At 37.8% G+C, this 20,004-nt stretch overlaps 1 protein-coding gene across 1 annotated transcript in view; it reads left to right on the top strand.

Annotated features, from left to right (window-relative positions):
• The first annotated feature begins 1,075 nt into the window (after positions 1-1,075).
• The window catches only part of LOC143230320 (sushi, von Willebrand factor type A, EGF and pentraxin domain-containing protein 1-like), a 75,934-nt gene continuing 57,005 nt past the window's right edge, over positions 1,076-20,004 (top strand). The window contains exons 1-2 of the mRNA XM_076463649.1: positions 1,076-1,232; positions 9,212-9,373. Coding sequence (XP_076319764.1) covers positions 1,172-1,232; positions 9,212-9,373 — 223 coding nt within the window. The 5' untranslated portion in view covers positions 1,076-1,171. The remainder of the gene's footprint in view (positions 1,233-9,211; positions 9,374-20,004) is intronic.

Genomic DNA, 20,004 nt, shown 5'->3' with positions numbered 1-20,004 from the left:
GCTACCGATGCACTGCTTAGCACAGGTATCGAATCCCGGTATCTAGCGCTATAAGTCCGCAGACTTACCGCTGTGCCTCTGGGGAACTTTTCACGTCTAACTCTCATTCTTTGCTCATGTTTTCCAACTAGAGTTTTCAACTTTTTCTTTCTTCAGCTACAAGTATTAGTTTTAATAATTGACATATTTAACTGTTAAAGCCATAGCCTATGCCTGCATGCTAGGAAACCTTAACAGGCCTGGTGGTTAAGACAGTCGGCTCACAATCATGGGCGTTCGCAGAAATGTTTTTAGGAGGGAGGTAAAGTTAACCGGGGGGCAAAGTAATACGAAATTGTGAATTTATTTAAAAACTGGTATATATGCATATACATGCAGAGTGAATAAAAAAAGGAGGTGGTTCGAACCCCCGTTACCGAACATACTTGTCCTTTATAGCGTAGGAACGTTATAATGTTTCCGTCGATCACACAATTCATTGGTACATATACACCCATAAAGAATTGGCTGTGAGTGTTGTTGATTAGCTGTCTTACCTCTACCCTATCACTGCTAAATTAGGGATAGCTAGCGCAGATAGTCTTCGAGTTGCATTGTCCGAAATTGTAAACGTAACATTGCCACTAGGATAAGTGATAATTAGTTTGTTTTTGAGTTTCACGCAAAGCTACAGGAGGGCTATCTGCGATTTCCGATTTGTTCATGGGAAATACAGGTATCCTCGCTCAAGCTCAAACGTATGAAATTCATTTGGCATTATAAACGTTTGTGGAAAGTAGGTATATCCTGGCTAAAACCGAAACATATGAAACGTACTTGGCTTAAAAATGTGAGGCAGTTTTTTATATAAATTATCTCGTTGTTGTTAGCAAGGCTGAAAACTAGTACAAGAAATTGATACTGAAAAAAAAGTCAAATCTCAGATATTTTCTTCTGATTCGTCTTTTGTTTATTAAATTGCCGGCAGGGGGCAGATCTGTTTAACCGATACGTAATAGCACCTGTTATTCAGAGTCGCGATTCACAGTATATAATTACATTGATCTGTTCGAGAGGCGAAAAGACTGCACGAGCTTCTACGGTGATACCTGTCTCGTTACCTTCATACGTATATACACCACGGAGTTCTGAGAAAAAAAATAGAAAATACGTGTTTTAACAACTTCTAATTATGAATGGTAGATTTCACCTTCTGTTCCTGTCGGTTCTACTGACTCAGAGTCTATTAACAGGTAAGGTGACTTATGTACTTTACTTGTTTCTAAGTTTAAGTACAAAGCAGGTTGCACATCAGGGTTATCATGTGAATCCTAACACTTACAGCTAAGCCTCTTGGTCAACTTTTCCAAATGTGGGTCCTCATTGGTTTTGTTTTGTAGTGTTGTCGCCAGGGGGAGCACGTGGATGGTATTTTACAGTAATTGGATTTGAGATTCTGTAATTTTTGTTAAAATAATGAATATTAATAACGGATATCATTATATCATAAATATCCTCTAAGATATTGGTCTCCCATATGCTAAGGTATCTCCAAATATTTATACCTGTAATTTTACAGAGTAAAACAAATCAAATCTTGAAATTAAAAATGATTCTGACATGTTGTTTGTTTAGTTTTTCAATACATAAATATATAAATAATTAATAATTAAGTACACGGCAAAATCTGTGTGTTTTTCATACAGCAGAGCCACATCACGCTATCTGCTGAGTCCACCGATGGGGAAACAAACCCTTTATTTTAACGTTGCAAATCTATACCGGTAGACTTACCGCTACACCAGCGGTGAACTGTGTGAAAAGTGATGGCTGAAGTGGTAATTGTGCGGAATGAACAATAACTTTACCAAAAACCCAACTACCACCGCCAAGGTTTATATATTATCTACATCAAAGTTATGTTGCAGTTAGACACGTGCACACTTCACACTTGTGTAAACACTGCTTTTGTAACAATTGGACGATCACCATAGTAACGAAATCCACTTACGACTTGTTTAAAGAACTGACGTCAAAATAAGAGAATCTACTAATCATTTCTTCTTTTTTTTTTTTGCAAGTAAATAGTTTTTTATTATTAGAAAACGTTTTACGTCATCAGTTAACAAACGACTTTATTTTTAGACGTACGTTTACCTGATGTATTACCAAGAAAAGAAATTGTTTTATTATTATTATCAAGTGAAATGGTTTAGGAAAGTGGGCGATCACAGAAAGGTCGAATCGAACTGAATTTAAATTAAAGACGCAATCTGCTTGTATGAAGGACTGCAACCTATACCAGTCTGTCTCTTTATAATCAGCGAATCGCTGGGCTGGTTGTTACCAAAACTAGCGTGTACCTTTACGGTTACCTGGGGACTAACCACAGAGGCTTCGAACTCTAATCCGAACTTCATACTACCCCCTGTGGGTGTCACTGTTTCTGTTCCCTGTGCATTGAACGATAGCGTAGTAACTTTGTTATTGGTTTTCAGGTATTTCAGTAGAGTCGCGTGGCCCAAAATGGCAGCTTATTCATTCACAAAACGTACCAAACACGTACTTACGAAATTCACACTGTCTTGGTAAGAAGTAACTATTGAATTTCATTATTAAGTGTGGGAAATACTGAACAAATAAAGAACTCGTAGGGCCGGCATGGCCAGGTGGGTTAAGGCGTTCGACTCGTAATATGAGGGCCGCGGGTTCGAATCACCGTCAAACCAAACATCTTCGCCATTTCAGCTGTTGTGGCGCTATAACGTAACGGTCAATCCCACTATTCGTTGGTAAAAGAGTAGCTAAACTACACTCACTTCTTTAAACGGTTCACTCTTTTAGTATATGTTATCAGTTTCTTTTCTTAATAGCTTATTATGAGAGAATAAAGAAACAACGATGGTTCTTAACCATTGACAGAGTATAAATCCTACATGAGGAAATGGTTCTTAACCATTGACAGAGTATAAATCCTACATGAGTAAATGGTTCTTAACCAATGAGAGAGTATAAATCCTACATGAGGAAATGGTTCTTAACCAATGAGAGAGTATAAATCCTACATGAGGAAATGGTTCTTAACCAATGAGAGAGTATAAATCCTACATGAGGAAATGGTTCTTAACCAATGAGAGAGTATAAATCCTACATGAGTAAATGGTTCTTAACCAATGACAGAGTATAAATCCTACATGAGGAAATGGTTCTTAACCAATGAGAGAGTATAAATCCTACATGAGGAAATGGTTCTTAACCAATGAGAGAGTATAAATCCTACATGAGTAAATGGTTCTTAACCAATGACAGAGTATAAATCCTACATGAGTAAATGGTTCTTAACCAATGACAGAGTATACATCCTACATGAGTAAATGGTTCTTAACCATTGACAGAGTATAAATCCTACATGAGGAAATGGTTCTTAACCATTGACAGAGTATAAATCCTACATGAGTAAATGGTTCTTAACCATTGACAGAGTATAAATCCTACATGAGGAAATGGTTCTTAACCAATGAGAGAGTATAAATCCTACATGAGTAAATGGTTCTTAACCAATGAGAGAGTATAAATCCTACATGAGTAAATGGTTATTAACCAATGAGAGAGTATAAATCCTACATGAGTAAAGACGTAATACAGTTCTTGTGAATAATGATTATTCTCATCTAAATGGGCCTGGCATGGCCTAGCGCGTAAGGCGTGCGACTCGTAATACGAGGGTCGCGGGTTCGGGCCCGCGTCGCGCCAAACATGCTCGCCCTCCCAGCCGTGGGGGCGTTATAATGTGACGTCCAATCCTACTATTCGTTGGTAAAAGAGTAGCCCAAGAGTTGGCGGTGGGTGGTGATGACTAGCTGCCTTCCCTCTAGTCTTACACTGCAAAATTAGGGACGGCTAGCACAGATAGCCCTCGAGTAGCTTTGTGCGAAATTCCAAAACAAACAAACAAAACTCATCTAAAGAGAGAAAAAAATCCTACCTTGTTTGTTCCAAGTTAAGCACAAAGCTACACAATAGGCTATCTGAGCTCCACTCAACACAGCTATCGAAACCCAGTTTTTAGCATTTTAAGCCCGCAGACACGCCGTTGTGCCACTGGGTTACGAAAAATCCTGTACGGCTAAATATAGTTCTTTTCGTAAGGGTTATTTTCCCAAACTGTAAGAATTATATATGGATCCTTTATAACTAAATATCTGATGCAATTTTTTTTTCTGTGTAAATAAACTGCTGCTACCTACAATTTTCATTGAAATTAATTTATTGTATGGAACAAAAATAAATATTAATTTTATGTGTAAATAAAATAACGATAAGCCGAGCACCGTAACTAGCAAAAACAATGTTTCGGGGTTTCACCAATAAGCTATAAGCGGATATGACGTCACACTAGAATAAACCAATGATTTTGGCGTTTCACCAACAAGTAGAAACTTCTGCTGAATCTTTAGTTGTGTTCTTAATTACATGATTTTTAACCTGATTTTCTTGTTCTTTTACCCCGGAAGTGAAAGTTTAACGAAAATTTAGTCAATTTTCCTTATCGTAGCATTAAAAGGTTAAGTTTGAAATAAACAAATAAAAATTCTAAACATTTGTGCTGCAAGAGGAAATCCCCTAAAATTGAATATTCTTGTTTTATTCTGGAACTTCAAGACCACGTTGTAACGGTAAAGTCTAGATACATTCATGTGTTTTGGTTTTTCTAAGTACGTATATATATATATATATATATATACTATCATTTAAACTGATACTAACTTGTAAGTTTTGTTATACTTGTCTCTCTCCGATAAGCGTCGCGTGTGGCATAGAAGTTAGAAGGATGAAAAGTCCAAAGTTTGAGCTCCATAACTACAAAAATGTAATATAAAAAAATCTTACTTTATAGATTTGACAGTCACAGCCACCTATTTGATCAAACAAGGATAGCTTAAGAGCTGGCGGTGGGTGTTGTTAACTGATGCCTTCCTTCTGATCCATCAACTCAAGATTAGGGACAGTTAATGCAGATAGCCCTTGCGTAACTTTGCAAGAGTTGTATAATAATTCCACACCGAATATAACATGATGAAATACTGTGTATCAGTGATAGAGTGGTAAAAGGAGAACGTTTAGAGTTGACTGATTTCAATAGAAAGAAAACATGATCCCTAGTACTCGAATATAGTTTTCTTCTAAATCACAGGGAATCACTATTTAGGTTTTTCTTCGTGTTATTTACGGTTCTATATCTCCTTTATAAGTAAATACACTTGAGATGTTATTTGATTATTCGACAACGATTTGAAATTGATTCTTCGTGGCCTATTTTAAGAACAAGTTTATCACAGCTTGAGGTGCAATGGTGTCGTTAATTGGTTGATTAGCGTTGGTCTAAAGTTTCGAATTAGGACCTCTTTCTTGTTCCTTAATGTCCATTCATTTGTTGCTGAATCTGTTTGAATGTTCGGCTTCTCAGTACAGCATGACTTCAGGTTGTTGGAATGGCTGTTTTGCTCACGTTCCTTGATTCTTGTAGCTAGAGTTCGTTTCGTTGACCCAATGCAACCATTGTTTACAGTATGGATGAGTGTATTGATACACCACTAGCACGTTTTAGAAAGAGGTATTTTGACTTTAAAAGGTAAGAAAAAAAAATCCGAGGGTCGGGGATTCGAATCCCTGTCACACTAAATATGCTCGCCCTTTCAGCCGTGGGGACGTTATAATGTTACGGTCAACCCCACTATTCGTTGGTAAAAGAGTAGCCCAAGAGTTGGTAGTGGGTGGTGATGACTAGTTGCCTTTTCTCTAGTCTTACACTGCTAAATTAGGGATAGCTAGCGCAGATAGCCCTCGTGTAGCTTTGCGCGAAATTCAAAAACAAACTTACTGTAATTTAATTTACAGTGTTTGATTAGAAATGCCTCCCTCTAGTGTTTACCAACAACATTATTTTTTGAATATAATAATAAAGTTTAGAACCCCAAGATCCAATAGTTTAACATTCCCAAGTACCTTATAACTCTGATGTTAACCTTTATAACCCTGGTGTTAACCTTCGGTGGTTCACATGACGTCAAACTAAAGGGATTCTGTAATAAATGTCCTCCCAATTGAGCCTAAGAATAACTTTCAACTTGAATAAAAGAATATGATTTTTTTTTAAAAAGTCAAAATAACTCCTTGAAAAATGTCGCTACTGGTCTATCACTACACTCGTTCATGCTGTAAACAACGGCCGCATTGGGTCAACCACACGAACTCCAGCCACCGGAATCACGGAACATATGCCAAAGAGACCTTCCAACAGTTTTGGAATTTATAACCACCTAAACAAAGATGTGGCGAGAACTCTTTTATTTTTATCATACGTTAGTTTGTCGATATATCTTTTCCGTGACAGCGCAGTGTTTCAGGCTATGATAAGTCCGTCATGAAGTACATGACAAAGCCTTTGTTACCAAATCTTAATCACTACTTCAAAATGTAAATTCCTTAGGCAAAATATAACAGCTGATGAGTCTTGACAGTTATGGATTAGCTATATATCTGGAGGGAAAATGTTCCTTGCCATATTGGCGATCCCATGTTTGTAGCTTGTTCTGTGAATGGCTGTCCTCCAATCAACGAGACACTGCCACACCAGCATGGCGCCTATAAATATACAGAGTATTCCTAACGTAGTGTTAAATGTCCCCGTGACAGAAATGTTAAATGAGTCGTGCTTGGAGCCTTATCCGTATACGATAATCCAGTAGGAATTCTGTCAAAAGTACAGGCGTGAATTGTATTTCTAGAAAAGTAAGATACACATTGCTACGAATGGCCTCAGTGGGTATATGACTCCTCAAGAATGACCACTTGAGAGATACAGATATAACAAAACCTAAAACAGGCGTCAGACTTTAAAAAATAACATGAGCAAATTGAAGAATACGGATTAAACCAAATTGAAATTGTTTGACAACAATCAGTGATAACTTGTTAGATAGCAAAATGAAACGTATCAAGGTAAACGAACAGCATCTACACCAATGGAACGTGTTGGGGTAATAATATTACTGTGTGCTGCATTTCCGTTGGAGAGATATACAAAACTTATGGTACCCTGACTGCTGACTGGTACAACGTTATGTTATTCACTCAGGAACAAGACTTATTTGTGCAGGAATTATCTTCCAGCACGACAGAGATTCCAAACATACAGTGAATGTGGTGAAACGATATTTAAAGAGTAGGAGGCTAATGGAACACTTGTAACCATGTTCTGTCCTGTATAATGGAACATTTTAACCATGTTCTGTCCTGTATAATGGAACACTTGTAACCATGTTCTGTCCTGTATAATGGAACACTTGTAACCATGTTCTGTCCTGTATAATGGAACACTAGTAACCATGTTCTGTCCTGTATAATGGAACACTTGTAACCATGTTCTGTCCTGTATAATGGAACACTTGTAACCATGTTCTGTCCTGTATAAAGTAAAGGAATGCTCTTTAGGATACATGAGCTTATCTGGAAAGTGAGTAGATGAAACGATAACCAAACAAATTGGCTGAATTAATGAGCGTTTACAGAAGATTTGGAACTATATTTCACGATCACGTATTGATAAACTTGTGGTATCGTAAAACTAAGGCGTTTGAACACGCTCACCCCTTCAGTTGTGGGATATTGTAATGTTAGGTCATTCACAAATATTCATTTAAAAAAGTAGTCCAAACGTTAGTAGTGGATGATGTAAACTAGCTGTGTTTCCTCAAGTCTGTCATTTTAAATTTAGTCATGGCAGGCGCGGGTAGCCCACGTGAAGGTTTGCGCGAAAATCCAAGCAGAGAAGTAAATAAACTATACCACTTTGTGTAATAAGGTATTGTAGTAATGTAATGTAGTAACAATAGATTTACCATTTATCAACAGTTACTCGTAACTTCAGTATTGTACCATCTCTGTAACAAGTGAGTCCCACATGTATATTTTTTGTGTATCATACGAATAGAGTTATCATGCGTTAGGACTAATCTGGGTGAAACAAGCTCTTTTGTTACTGCGCAGCTGCCCTTATTATATATACTGTACTTGAGACGGGTGGCTTTCGTTTTCAACAACAGTTATGTGAGGTTCCCACTCAAATTAAAATACTATGAAAGTTGTATATTTACTTCAATTATCTATCCAGTAAGGCCTGGCATGGCCAAGCGCGTAAGGCGTGCGACTCGTAATCCGAGGGTCGCGGGTTCGCGCCCGCGTCGCGCTAGACATGCTCGCCCTCCCAGCCGTGGGGGGCGTATAATGTGACGGTCAATCCCACTATTCGTTGGTAAAAGAGTAGCCCAAGAGTTGGCGGTGGGTGGTGATGACTAGCTGCCTTCCCTCTAGTCTTACACTGCTAAATTAGGGACGGATAGCACAGATAGCCCTCGAGTAGCTTTGTGCGAAATTCCAAAAAAACAAACAAACTATCCAGTAAACCTTCGTTTATTCTATTCTTATTTTGTTCTACAGTTGTGTTTGTTTGTAGTAAAGAACAACATTGCACAACTGCCTATCCGTGTTATACCCACCACGGGTATCGCAACTCGGTTTCTAATGTTCTAAGTCTGCAGATATGCCAATGTGCCGCTGCAGTGTTTGTAGTTGTTTTGTTTTCTTTAATTTCGCGCAAAGCTACTCGAGGGCTGTCTGCGCTGGACGTCTCTAATTTAGCAGTGTAAGGCTAGAAGGAAGGCAGCTAGTCATTACCACCCACCGCCAACGCTTGGGCTACTCCTTCACCAACTAATAGTGGGATTGGCCGTCATATTTTAACGCTCCCACAGCTGAAAGTGCGAGCGTATTTGGTGTGACGGGGATTCCAACCCGCGACCCTCAGATTACGAGTCGAACGCCTTAACCCACCTGGCCATGCCGGGTCATTTGCAGTTGACAAGGAACCAATATTTCTCTTTCACGAAATTCATTCTGTCACTTGAAAATCAAGGTGTTAGTTATACGAAAGTTTGCATCTTTTCTTTCAGAAGAAATCTTTATATTTATTAGTTTCGAATTATTTGATGTAAGTTTAATAAACTTAAGCAGTTTCAAACGATAAAATGATTTATTCTAAACACATGGATAATCGTTAATACGATCCGATGAACACGGATATAAGAATGTCATATTTATTACATTTCATAGATTGTTAAAAGCCATACGACTCATGTGAACGAATAAATAAGACAATCTTGTGTTTCCCCAGGATCACACGTCAGGCATGAAGAAGAATGCCCTATGAACCGGGAAGCAGCAGCCAGTAGGGGGCGTCAGTGTTTACGAAAATGCAAGAAAAACGCCGACTGTATCAGTTCTCGAAAAGAATGCCTCTGTGACGGTTTGTGTGGGTGGAGTTGTGTTCGTCCAGGTAAAACGGGTTTTCAGTAGTTGTTACAGGTAAAACGGGTTTTCGGTAGTTGTTACAGGTAAAACGGGTTTTCAGTAGTTGTTACAGGTAAAACGGGTTTTCAGTAGTTGTTACAGGTACAACAGGTGTTCGGTAGTTGATACAGGTATAACAGGTTTCGTTAGTTGTTACAGGTACAACAGGTATTCGGTAGTTGATACAGGTACAACAGGTATTCGGTAGTTGATACAGGTACAACAGGTATTCCGTAGTTGTTACAGGTATAACAGGTTTCGGTAGTTGTTACAGGTAAATCAAGTTTTCGTTAGTTGTTACAGGTACAACAGGTATTTAGTAGTTGTTACAGGTATAACAGGTTTTCGGTAGTTGTTACAGGTACAACAGGTATTCGGTAGTTGATACAGGTATAACAGGTTTTCGTTAGTTGTTACAGGTACAACAGGTATTCGGTAGTTGATACAGGTACAACAGGTATTCGGTAGTTGATACAGGTACAACAGGTATTCGGTAGTTGATACAGGTACAACAGGTTTTCGTTAGTTGATACAGGTACAACAGGTTTTCGTTAGTTGATACAGGTACAACAGGTATTCGGTAGTTGATACAGGTACAACAGGTATTCGGTAGTTGATACAGGTACAACAGGTATTCGGTAGTTGATACAGGTACAACAGGTATTCGGTAGTTGATACAGGTACAACAGGTGTTCGGTAGTTGATACAGGTACAACAGGTGTTCGGTAGTTGATACAGGTACAACAGGTGTTCGGTAGTTGTTACAGGTACAACAGGTGTTCAATAGTTGTTACAGGTGTTCGGTAGTTGTTACAGGTACAACAGGTGTTCAGTAGTTGTTACAGGTACAACAGGTATTCAGTAGTTGTTATTTCACTTGATATTTGATGAAATAATAAAAATGAATGCCACAGAAGAGTAAACTGTTATAAAACTTTATAAGTTAACTATGAGCTTCTCAGTTGACTAGAAGGATATTTGTTTTCTGTACATATCAACTACCACCCAACGATAAGAATACATTATTTTATTTGTCTGTGTGATTCCTGTAAAGCCAATTCGAGTGATATTCGTATATGTATTTAAAAAGTCGTGTTTTTAGTATTTCAAAGATATAGAAGAAATACAATTCCCTTCCAAGATCCGTTAATATAATTATTTACTCTCAAATTATGGACTGTTTTTTAGGGTTCTATGAGTAAGTTATGTTACAACACTCAGTCTAAAGAACTAACCCAAAACTTGGGTGAAATTCCTCGTTTTTTATGTAAAATACATAGGGGGCAGCAGCTGTAACTAATACGATAATTATTGTTATTTTTGCTTACATTTTTTAGATATGTTAACGGTGAACAGGCAGTATTGGTGGCCCTCTAGCAGTTAGGTGTATGAATACTGAAGGATTAGCATGGCTGGTGGTTAGAATATTTTCATGTGGGTCATCGGATCGTAATCTGTTACCGAACATGATCGCCTTTTCAGCTGTGGGGAAGATTATAATGTGTCGATCACGCACACTATTTCTTGGTAAAAGTAGTCCAAGAGTTGGCGGTGGGTGATGCTGGCTAACTGTTGTCCCTTTATCTCTTGAAAATTAGTGACAGCTAACTGTCGGATAGCTTTGTAGTGAATTTGGCAAACAAATAAAAGCGTGAATAATTGAAACCAATGCATTTAAAAATCCAAAAGGATCAAAAAGCAAATTGTATTTGTAGGGTTAAATTAGCGAAGCCGGAAGAGAGATCACACAAAAAACAAACGTACAACATTTTTCCTTTCCTAACCTTAAAGTCATGTCAATCCGACTTGTAAAGTATCGCCGTAGATATGCCAGCTTCTCCAATGTTAGGTTTGGCCTCTCTGAACTTTCAATACAAACCTTTTTCAATAAGTTCATCTCGTTTCCGCTAGGCCTCTTTTAACTTGTCCCCGTTATACTTCTGCTGCCTTTCACGTCTTCTTTTACCGTCTTTTACTGCATAACCCTGGTTGGCTCGCTGGTGTTATGTTTTGATGTATGGATGTGCAGGATACTTCACAGGATGTGTCTGTGACTTGCTGGCGATAAATTTCAACAATAAATGGACAGCACACACACTTCACATGTTTATAAAGTAATATTTTCAAAACGTATATACAAATGTTCGTTACACAGCTAACAGCCACAATTGTATCCAGAACTTTGAATAATCGTGTCTTTTCGTCAAAAGTCCAGAAACACTTGTTCAGTTATTTTAAAACCTAACTCACAAGAGTGATTATCCTTCTCTACTCTGTTATCACAAAACAATCGGTGATAAATTCACTAGTGTCATTTTGTAGATTAACACAGATGTATCCAGAGCTTTAAATAATTCTGAGATAAAATAATCCTGAGATACATTTTTACTTTAAGTGGGTTTCTTGTAATCACGAATTCTGTTTTACTTCAAAAGTCCACACAGATTGGTTCAGTTATTTTAGACCCCATTTTACAAGACGGATTATTATTCTTTATTCTGTTATTACAATACAGTCTGTTATTATTACGTTTAAAAGTCGTCCCTATACACTCTTTTTGGCTAAAATTACAGTTTATGTTTAGTTGATTGTATCTTTCATTAACTTTGTCTTACTTTCACTTGCACTAACTTGGGGCCCGGCATGGCTCGATGCTTAAGGCACTCGATTCATAATTCGAGGGTTTCAGCCGTGGGGACGTTATAATGTGACGGTCAATCCCGCTATTCGTTGATATAAGAGTAGCCCAAGAATTGGTGGTGGATGGTGATGACCAGCCGCCTTCCCTCTAGTCTTAAACTGCTAAATTAGGGACAGCTAGCGCAGATAACCCTCGTGTAGCTTTGCGCGAAATTCAAAAAACAAAATAAACTAATACGACGTCAGTTTAGAACAAATGAACTGCACAATCAATAATTTTTAAACAGTTAAACTATCATGTCTAAAAATAATTTACTTTAACGTTCGCACTGTATAAACTAAATAATACTGTCATATTAAACTTAAAATTAACAGTCGTTTACATCAAACAAAAATACGCGGGGTAGTTTAAAAATTAAAAAAAAACTATTTTTTGGTACGACAAGAATATTTTAACCACGTTCAAGAAACGGATAGAATTTACCGTAAGAAAATTTCACCAGGATAAAACTACACGTGCGGTGTAAGCTCCGTTTTGTCCAAGAATAACAAACGTGGCCAGACTCCTTAAGAATATTAACCACCTTTCTTTGAACTGTTTATGTACCAAACAAATTGTTAGTCCTTAATGCGTGTCACATACACACACAAAAGTATAAACCATAATACTACTGTCAGTCTTCCCACTCATTACTGGGGATCTTTGTGTTTTTTACACAGAAAATGAGTATTTTCACACTATGATTTAACTGTTTTATACACTAATTGTTTTCTCAAACAAAAATCACCACAACGTCACAAATAAAGACAATTATTTTAGGGTTAATTGGAAGACATCTGTACTTCTACACAGATACCTCGAAGTGTAAAAATTCGTTTTTTGTTTTCAATTAAGCACAAAGATACACAATGGGCTATCTGTGCTCTGCCCACCACAGGTATCGAAACACTTTTTCTAGCCTTGCAAGTCCTCAGACATTCCGCTGTGCCATTAGGGGGAGCAGTGTATTTGTTTGTTTTTGAATTTCACGCAAAGCTACTCAAGGGCTATCTGCGCCAGTCGTTCCTAATTTAGCAGTGTAAGGCAGCTAGTCATCACCACCCACCGCCAACTCTTGAGCTACTCTTTAACCAACGAATAGTGGGATTGACCATCACATTATAACGCCCCCACGGCTGAAAGGGCGAGCATGTTTGGTGCGACGGGGATTCGAACCCGCAACCTTCAGATTACGAGTCGAACGCCTTAACCCACCTGGCCATGCCGGGCCCTGGGAGCAGTGTAGAAGGAAAATGATTTAGAAAAAACTGAATGTTTTGGTATCAGTTCCTCAAGCAAAATAAAATACGTTTGTCTCACATTATTTCTAGTATGGACCACAGTGTAGTTGTTGATGGACCACAGTGTAGTTGTTGATTTACCTCTTCTAAGAAGACAACTCAAGAATAAAGTTTCAAAATTTATTTAGCTGCCTATCTGTTATCTGTGGTAAGAGATTCGTTGTTTATCCACGAAAAGCCTGACAGACAGATCTATCTGGGTGTCAAGCTTTAGTTTACATGTTTATATCAAAGTAATGACCACAATCCATAGCTTTGAACTACAGACCAGAAGGCAGGTGGCTAGTCAGTAACACCATACTACCCACGCCAAGGAACTGACTGCTACTCTTATAGCACATTCAGTTTTTACAAGTTCAGGGAAAAGCTTGTGTTATTGCCTGGACTCAAGTCCAGCTCCGAACGTCTAGAAATCTACCAGCACATCAATATTTCTAATCATTTTATGCATTTAGTAACATAACATTTGTATTGGGTGAATTCTTAACACTAAACACAACATGTCTCCAACCATGAATCTCATGTATATATATTCCAAGAAGGAGGATTTTCACGAAAACGTCTGATGGCTGTGTGAAATAAAGTTGAGCTCAAGTTAATGTTTTTGTTTGGCATTTCTAATTCGTTATACGTTACTTTGTTTACTTTAACTCGTCAGTTCACAGGTTATCAGTTATAAAGCCGTCTTTAAACTGTATTATTTATCCACGTACAATGTGTCACGTTCTTCGGTGTCCAGATCTAACTTGAAGATGAGTCATGAAATCAGATACGACCTGGCTCTAATGTTTTATCATTCGCTCAAACTGATGGTGCAAGTTTCAGCAACCAGTCTTGGTAGGAGAGTGCTGGTGTTTAGTCATGAAATCAGACACGACTCGGTCTTCACACTTGATCAAGTTAAAGTTGTTATAGGTTTAGCCATCTACTTGGGTCAGAGAGTGCTGGTTTTTAGTCATGAAATCAGACACGACTCGGTCTTCACACTTGATCAAGTTAAAGTTGTTATAGGTTTAGCCATCTACTTGGGTCGGAGAGTGCTGGTTTTTAGTCATGAAATCAGACACGACTCGGTCTTCACACTTGATCAAGTTAAAGTTGTTATAGGTTTAGCCATCTACTTGGGTCGGAGAGTGCTGGTTTTTAGTCATGAAATCAGACACGACTCGGTCTTCACACTTGATCAAGTTAAAGTTGTTATAGGTTTAGCCATCTACTTGGGTCGGAGAGTGCTGGTTTTTAGTCATGAAATCAGACACGACTCGGTCTTCACACTTGATCAAGTTAAAGTTGTTATAGGTTTAGCCATCTACTTGGGTCAGAGAGTGCTGGTTTTTAGTCATGAAATCAGACACGACTCGGTCTTCACACTTGATCAAGTTAAAGTTGTTATAGGTTTAGCCATCTACTTGGGTCAGAGAGTGCTGGTTTTTAGTCATGAAATCAGACACGACTCGGTCTTCACACTTGATCAAGTTAAAGTTGTTATAGGTTTAGCCATCTACTTGGGTCGGAGAGTGCTGGTTTTTAGTCATGAAATCAGACACGACTCGGTCTTCACACTTGATCAAGTTAAAGTTGTTATAGGTTTAGCCATCTACTTGGGTCGGAGAGTGCTGGTTTTTAGTCATGAAATCAGACACGACTCGGTCTTCACACTTGATCAAGTTAAAGTTGTTATAGGTTTAGCCATCTACTTGGGTCAGAGAGTGCTGGTTTTTATTCATGAAATCAGACACGACTCGGTCTTCACACTTGATCAAGTTAAAGTTGTTATAGGTTTAGCCATCTACTTGGGTCGGAGAGTGCTGGTTTTTAGTCATGAAATCAGACACGACTCGGTCTTCACACTTGATCAAGTTAAAGTTGTTATAGTTTTAGCCATCTACTTGGGTCGGAGAGTGCTGGTTTTTAGTCATGAAATCAGACACGACTCAGTCTTCACACTTGATCAAGTTAAAGTTGTTATAGGTTTAGCCATCTACTTGGGTCAGAGAGTGCTGGTTTTTAGTCATGAAATCAGATACGACTCGGTCTTCACACTTGATCAAGTTAAAGTTGTTATAGGTTTAGCCATCTACTTGGGTCGGAGAGTGCTGGTTTTTAGTCATGAAATCAGACACGACTCGGTCTTCACACTTGATCAAGTTAAAGTTGTTATAGGTTTAGCCATCTACTTGGGTCGGAGAGTGCTGGTTTTTAGTCATGAAATCAGACACGACTCGGTCTTCACACTTGATCAAGTTAAAGTTGTTATAGGTTTAGCCATCTACTTGGGTCAGAGAGTGCTGGTTTTTATTCATGAAATCAGACACGACTCGGTCTTCACACTTGATCAAGTTAAAGTTGTTATAGGTTTAGCCATCTACTTGGGTCGGAGAGTGCTGGTTTTTAGTCATGAAATCAGACACGACTCGGTCTTCACACTTGATCAAGTTAAAGTTGTTATAGTTTTAGCCATCTACTTGGGTCGGAGAGTGCTGGTTTTTAGTCATGAAATCAGACACGACTCAGTCTTCACACTTGATCAAGTTAAAGTTGTTATAGGTTTAGCCATCTACTTGGGTCTGAGAGTGCTGGTTTTTAGTCATGAAATCAGACACGACTCGGTCTTCACACTTGATCAAGTTAAAGTTGTTATAGGTTTAGCCATCTACTTGGGTCGGAGAGTGCTGGTTTTTAGTCATGAAATCAGACACGACTCGGTCTTCACACTTGATCAAGTTAAAGTTGTTATAGTTTTAGCCATCTACTTGGGTCGGAGAGTGCTGGTTTTTAGTCATGAAATCAGACACGACTCAGTCTTCACACTTGATCAAGTTAAAGTTGTTATAGGTTTAGCCATCTACTTGGGTCTGAGAGTGCTGGTTTTTAGTCATGAAATCAGACACGACTCGGTCTTCACACTTGATCAAGTTAAAGTTGTTATAGGTTTAGCCATCTACTTGGGTCGGAGAGTGCTGGTTTTTAGTCATGAAATCAGACACGACTCGGTCTTCACACTTGATCAAGTTAAAGTTGTTATAGGTTTAGCCATCTACTTGGGTCAGAGAGTGCTGGTTTTTAGTCATGAAATCAGACACGACTCGGTCTTCACACTTGATCAAGTTAAAGTTGTTATAGGTTTAGCCATCTACTTGGGTCGGAGAGTGCTGGTTTTTAGTCATGAAATCAGACACGACTCAGTCTTCACACTTGATCAAGTTAAAGTTGTTATAGTTTTAGCCATCTACTTGGGTAGGAGAGTGCTGGTTTTTAGTCATGAAATCAGACACGACTCGGTCTTCACACTTGATCAAGTTAAAGTTGTTATAGGTTTAGCCATCTACTTGGGTCAGAGAGTGCTGGTTTTTAGTCATGAAATCAGATACGACTCGGTCTTCACACTTGATCAAGTTAAAGTTGTTATAGGTTTAGCCATCTACTTAAGTCGGAGTGCTGGTGTTTAGTCATGAAATCAGACACGACTCGGTCTTCACACTTGATCAAGTTAAAGTTGTTATAGGTTTAGCCATCTACTTGGGTCGGAGAGTGCTGGTTTTTAGTCATGAAATCAGACACGACTCGGTCTTCACACTTGATCAAGTTAAAGTTGTTATAGGTTTAGCCATCTACTTGGGTCGGAGAGTGCTGGTGTTTAGTCATAAAATCAGACACGACTCGGTCTTCACACTTGACCAAGTTGAAGTTATTATAGGTTTAGCCATCTACTTGGGTCGGAGAGTGCTGGTTTTTAGTCATGAAATAAGACACGACTCGGTCTTCACACTTGATCAAGTTAAAGTTGTTATAGTTTTAGCCGTCTACTTGGGTCAGAAAAGGCTTGATTGTTATGGTTTCAGTTAGCTACTTTGGACAGAATATGGTGTTTTTTTAGTTAAAAACTCAAGTATGAGTTGACATTTCATTAATCGGTCGAACTAAAGTTTCCAGTTTCGACTGACTTTTTGCAGCGGATTGTTTATTGTTTGTCTGTTTGTAGTTAAGTTACACAATGGGCTATTTATGTTGTGGACACCACGGGTATGGAAAACCGGTTTTTACCGTCATAAGCCTTCAGATGAACCCCTGGGGATGGGGATTTTCTGCTGGGGAATACTTGTTTTTAATATTAAAATTCTGTATTGTAGATTAATTCATTTTTAAACCGGATAAACTTTACAATAAATGTCAGAGTCAGATGGACAAACAGTTCCCAAAACAATTTTTTTTTTCTGTGCTTTATAATATCTTACATCTTTTGACAGGAACCTCTTTTGAAATGTGAGTTATTTTTTTATTTGTATTTTATTTCACCTATAAACCAATAAGAAAAGACATATAATGTTATAAATAAAGTGCTTTGTTTGAAATTCTATGCAAATATTTGAAACCTTTCTCGGTAGAGAAAACAGACGTGTTGCTATAGTTACAGTATTGCTTGAGGTGATAAATTATGCTTCAGGGTTTTGAGCACGTGCTCATATGTGAAGATTAAACGTTTTACACGCAATTGTTTCCACGACATTCAAGTCGTGTTCTCTTGATATACATGCCCGGAAGCATTTTCTGAATCGATTTTGACGCTTTTAAATCATACACTAGTTAGTACGTAAAGACAAGACATTTGTAACGATTTGTACAACCATTTATTTATAAATGCTTGTTGGTACTGTATTGTACGTTAACAGTTCTTTTGTACAGGTTTCTTATGTTGCGTCCCGAAACGTTTTGTTTGTTTAGAAATATAAAATATTTGCTGATTAAAGTGTGGTATACTGCTGTAGTTTAGAATGGCGGAAAAGTTGATTAATTGTGAAATGTTCTAGAAAACGAGAAATGTTAATGTAGTCGAAAATGGCCTCCCAGTGGCACAGCGGCATGTTTGCGAACTTAAAACACTATAAACTGGGTTTTGCTATCTGTGATGGGCAGAGCACATATAGCTCATTGCGTAGCATTGTGCTTAACTTTAAACATGCAAACTATACGTAAATATTCTAGAAAGTTCCATTGTAAAATGTCTATTAAGCTTCTTTCTCATGGCCGACTGGAATACTTTAATATTAAAGTATTAAAGTTTTGATTTTTCTACAGGGTGAGAAACGTTTTTAACCTCAGGTAAACTTTGGGGTATGTAAAAAGTTTCACTGACTGTTACAGAGAAGCGGAGTGGCTAATCCAAGTGTCAAAAGTGCACAGAGACTGAAAGACAAACTAAACTTAAATTAAAAATGTTACTTCCAGAGACTCTGTTCACCTTATTACGAGTGTAAATGATTTAAAGTCACGTGGTAGCGCTAGTCGCCATTGTTAAACCTGATATTTCCTCTTATGTAAGGAGCAATGGATTCACACAGCTCCACCTGGTGTATAAAATTTGTTAATTATTTCATATATCCCGTATAATGTGAACATCCCTTGCCCTACACAAATATGCATACTGTGTTGGTTTCTATTGGCAAATAAAGACTGTTAATTTTGATGTACACATCTCGTTATTTTACTCAGTTTAAAACTTATCCTGTCCATCTTCCCTTTATAAAGGAGACCCCACTCAACATTCTTCATAAAAATCAATTAATCTAAGAATATCACAATTCCAAAGAATGAAAAGTAAACATGAATATCCACCAAACTACTCGAAAAATAAAACGTCGTTTTAAACATGAAAACAGCGGATTCACTAAAGACACCATTTTACTAAAACAGCAACAGTCAAGTAAAGTTAGAAGAAAAAAAAACACCAAGTGATTGGCAAGAAAACTACAGACGATTCAAATTTCTGCATTAAAATTATTTTGAATATGTAAAGCAACAAGTCACATGACCGTTATAAAGTTGATATAGAATGGAGTGTATCAGAGGAGCATTTTGACATTGTTTGACAGCACATAGATAATTTGATGACCCCAAATATTGATTGTTTTCAGAAGGATCTGTAAAAGATCTTTCCAACACAAACTATTCATATACTAAAATTATAAGATGTGTTAATGTTGAAGATGTATAATTTCCAAAAGCAGGATATTCCTTGCATTTAAAGGAATTAGAAAACAAAGAAAGGCAGCTTGGGATATCAGGACCATTCAAAAAGGTACCTATAACAAACTGTACCGCAGCGTTGATATGCAAAGTGCGGTATCCTGTAAAATGTGAGAATCCACGAACACAAAAGTTATCCAAATGCCCCTAAAATACACAATATACTTGAAGAGGATCTAGATCTGTAAAAGTGACACATGGCACACTACACATGTGGCTTCAACAATACATCTATTCAACCATCACAAACACACTTCATGCAACTGAAGAATGAAAATGGGTGTTCATGTTGTTCCATTTATAAACATGTCAGACAGCTTATTGGTTGAAAGTTTTAGTCAGTATTTAAACAAAGAAAATCTGTAACAACAGCTCTTGTGAGTGAGACTCATACAAACCATCCCACACAGGCACATCCGCCACATTGATTTAAAGTCATCCTGAGGGTTAACCACCAGGTTGATGATTATTCCCAGATGATGACAGTTGAACATCATGAAGAAGAAAAACAAACCGCCTTACAAGTTAAGAACAATAAAGTGTACTAGCCGTGAAAACTATTCAAATGGTTTCACACTGAGAAAATTGTTGAAAATTTGGTGAAAATCAAAA

This window comes from Tachypleus tridentatus, chromosome 1, assembly GCF_004210375.1.
Source record: "Tachypleus tridentatus isolate NWPU-2018 chromosome 1, ASM421037v1, whole genome shotgun sequence".
In the NCBI taxonomy this organism is placed as follows: Eukaryota; Metazoa; Arthropoda; class Merostomata; order Xiphosura; family Limulidae; genus Tachypleus; species Tachypleus tridentatus.
The sequence above is the reverse complement of the archived record's forward strand: the minus strand, read 5'-3'. Positions and strand labels throughout refer to the sequence as shown.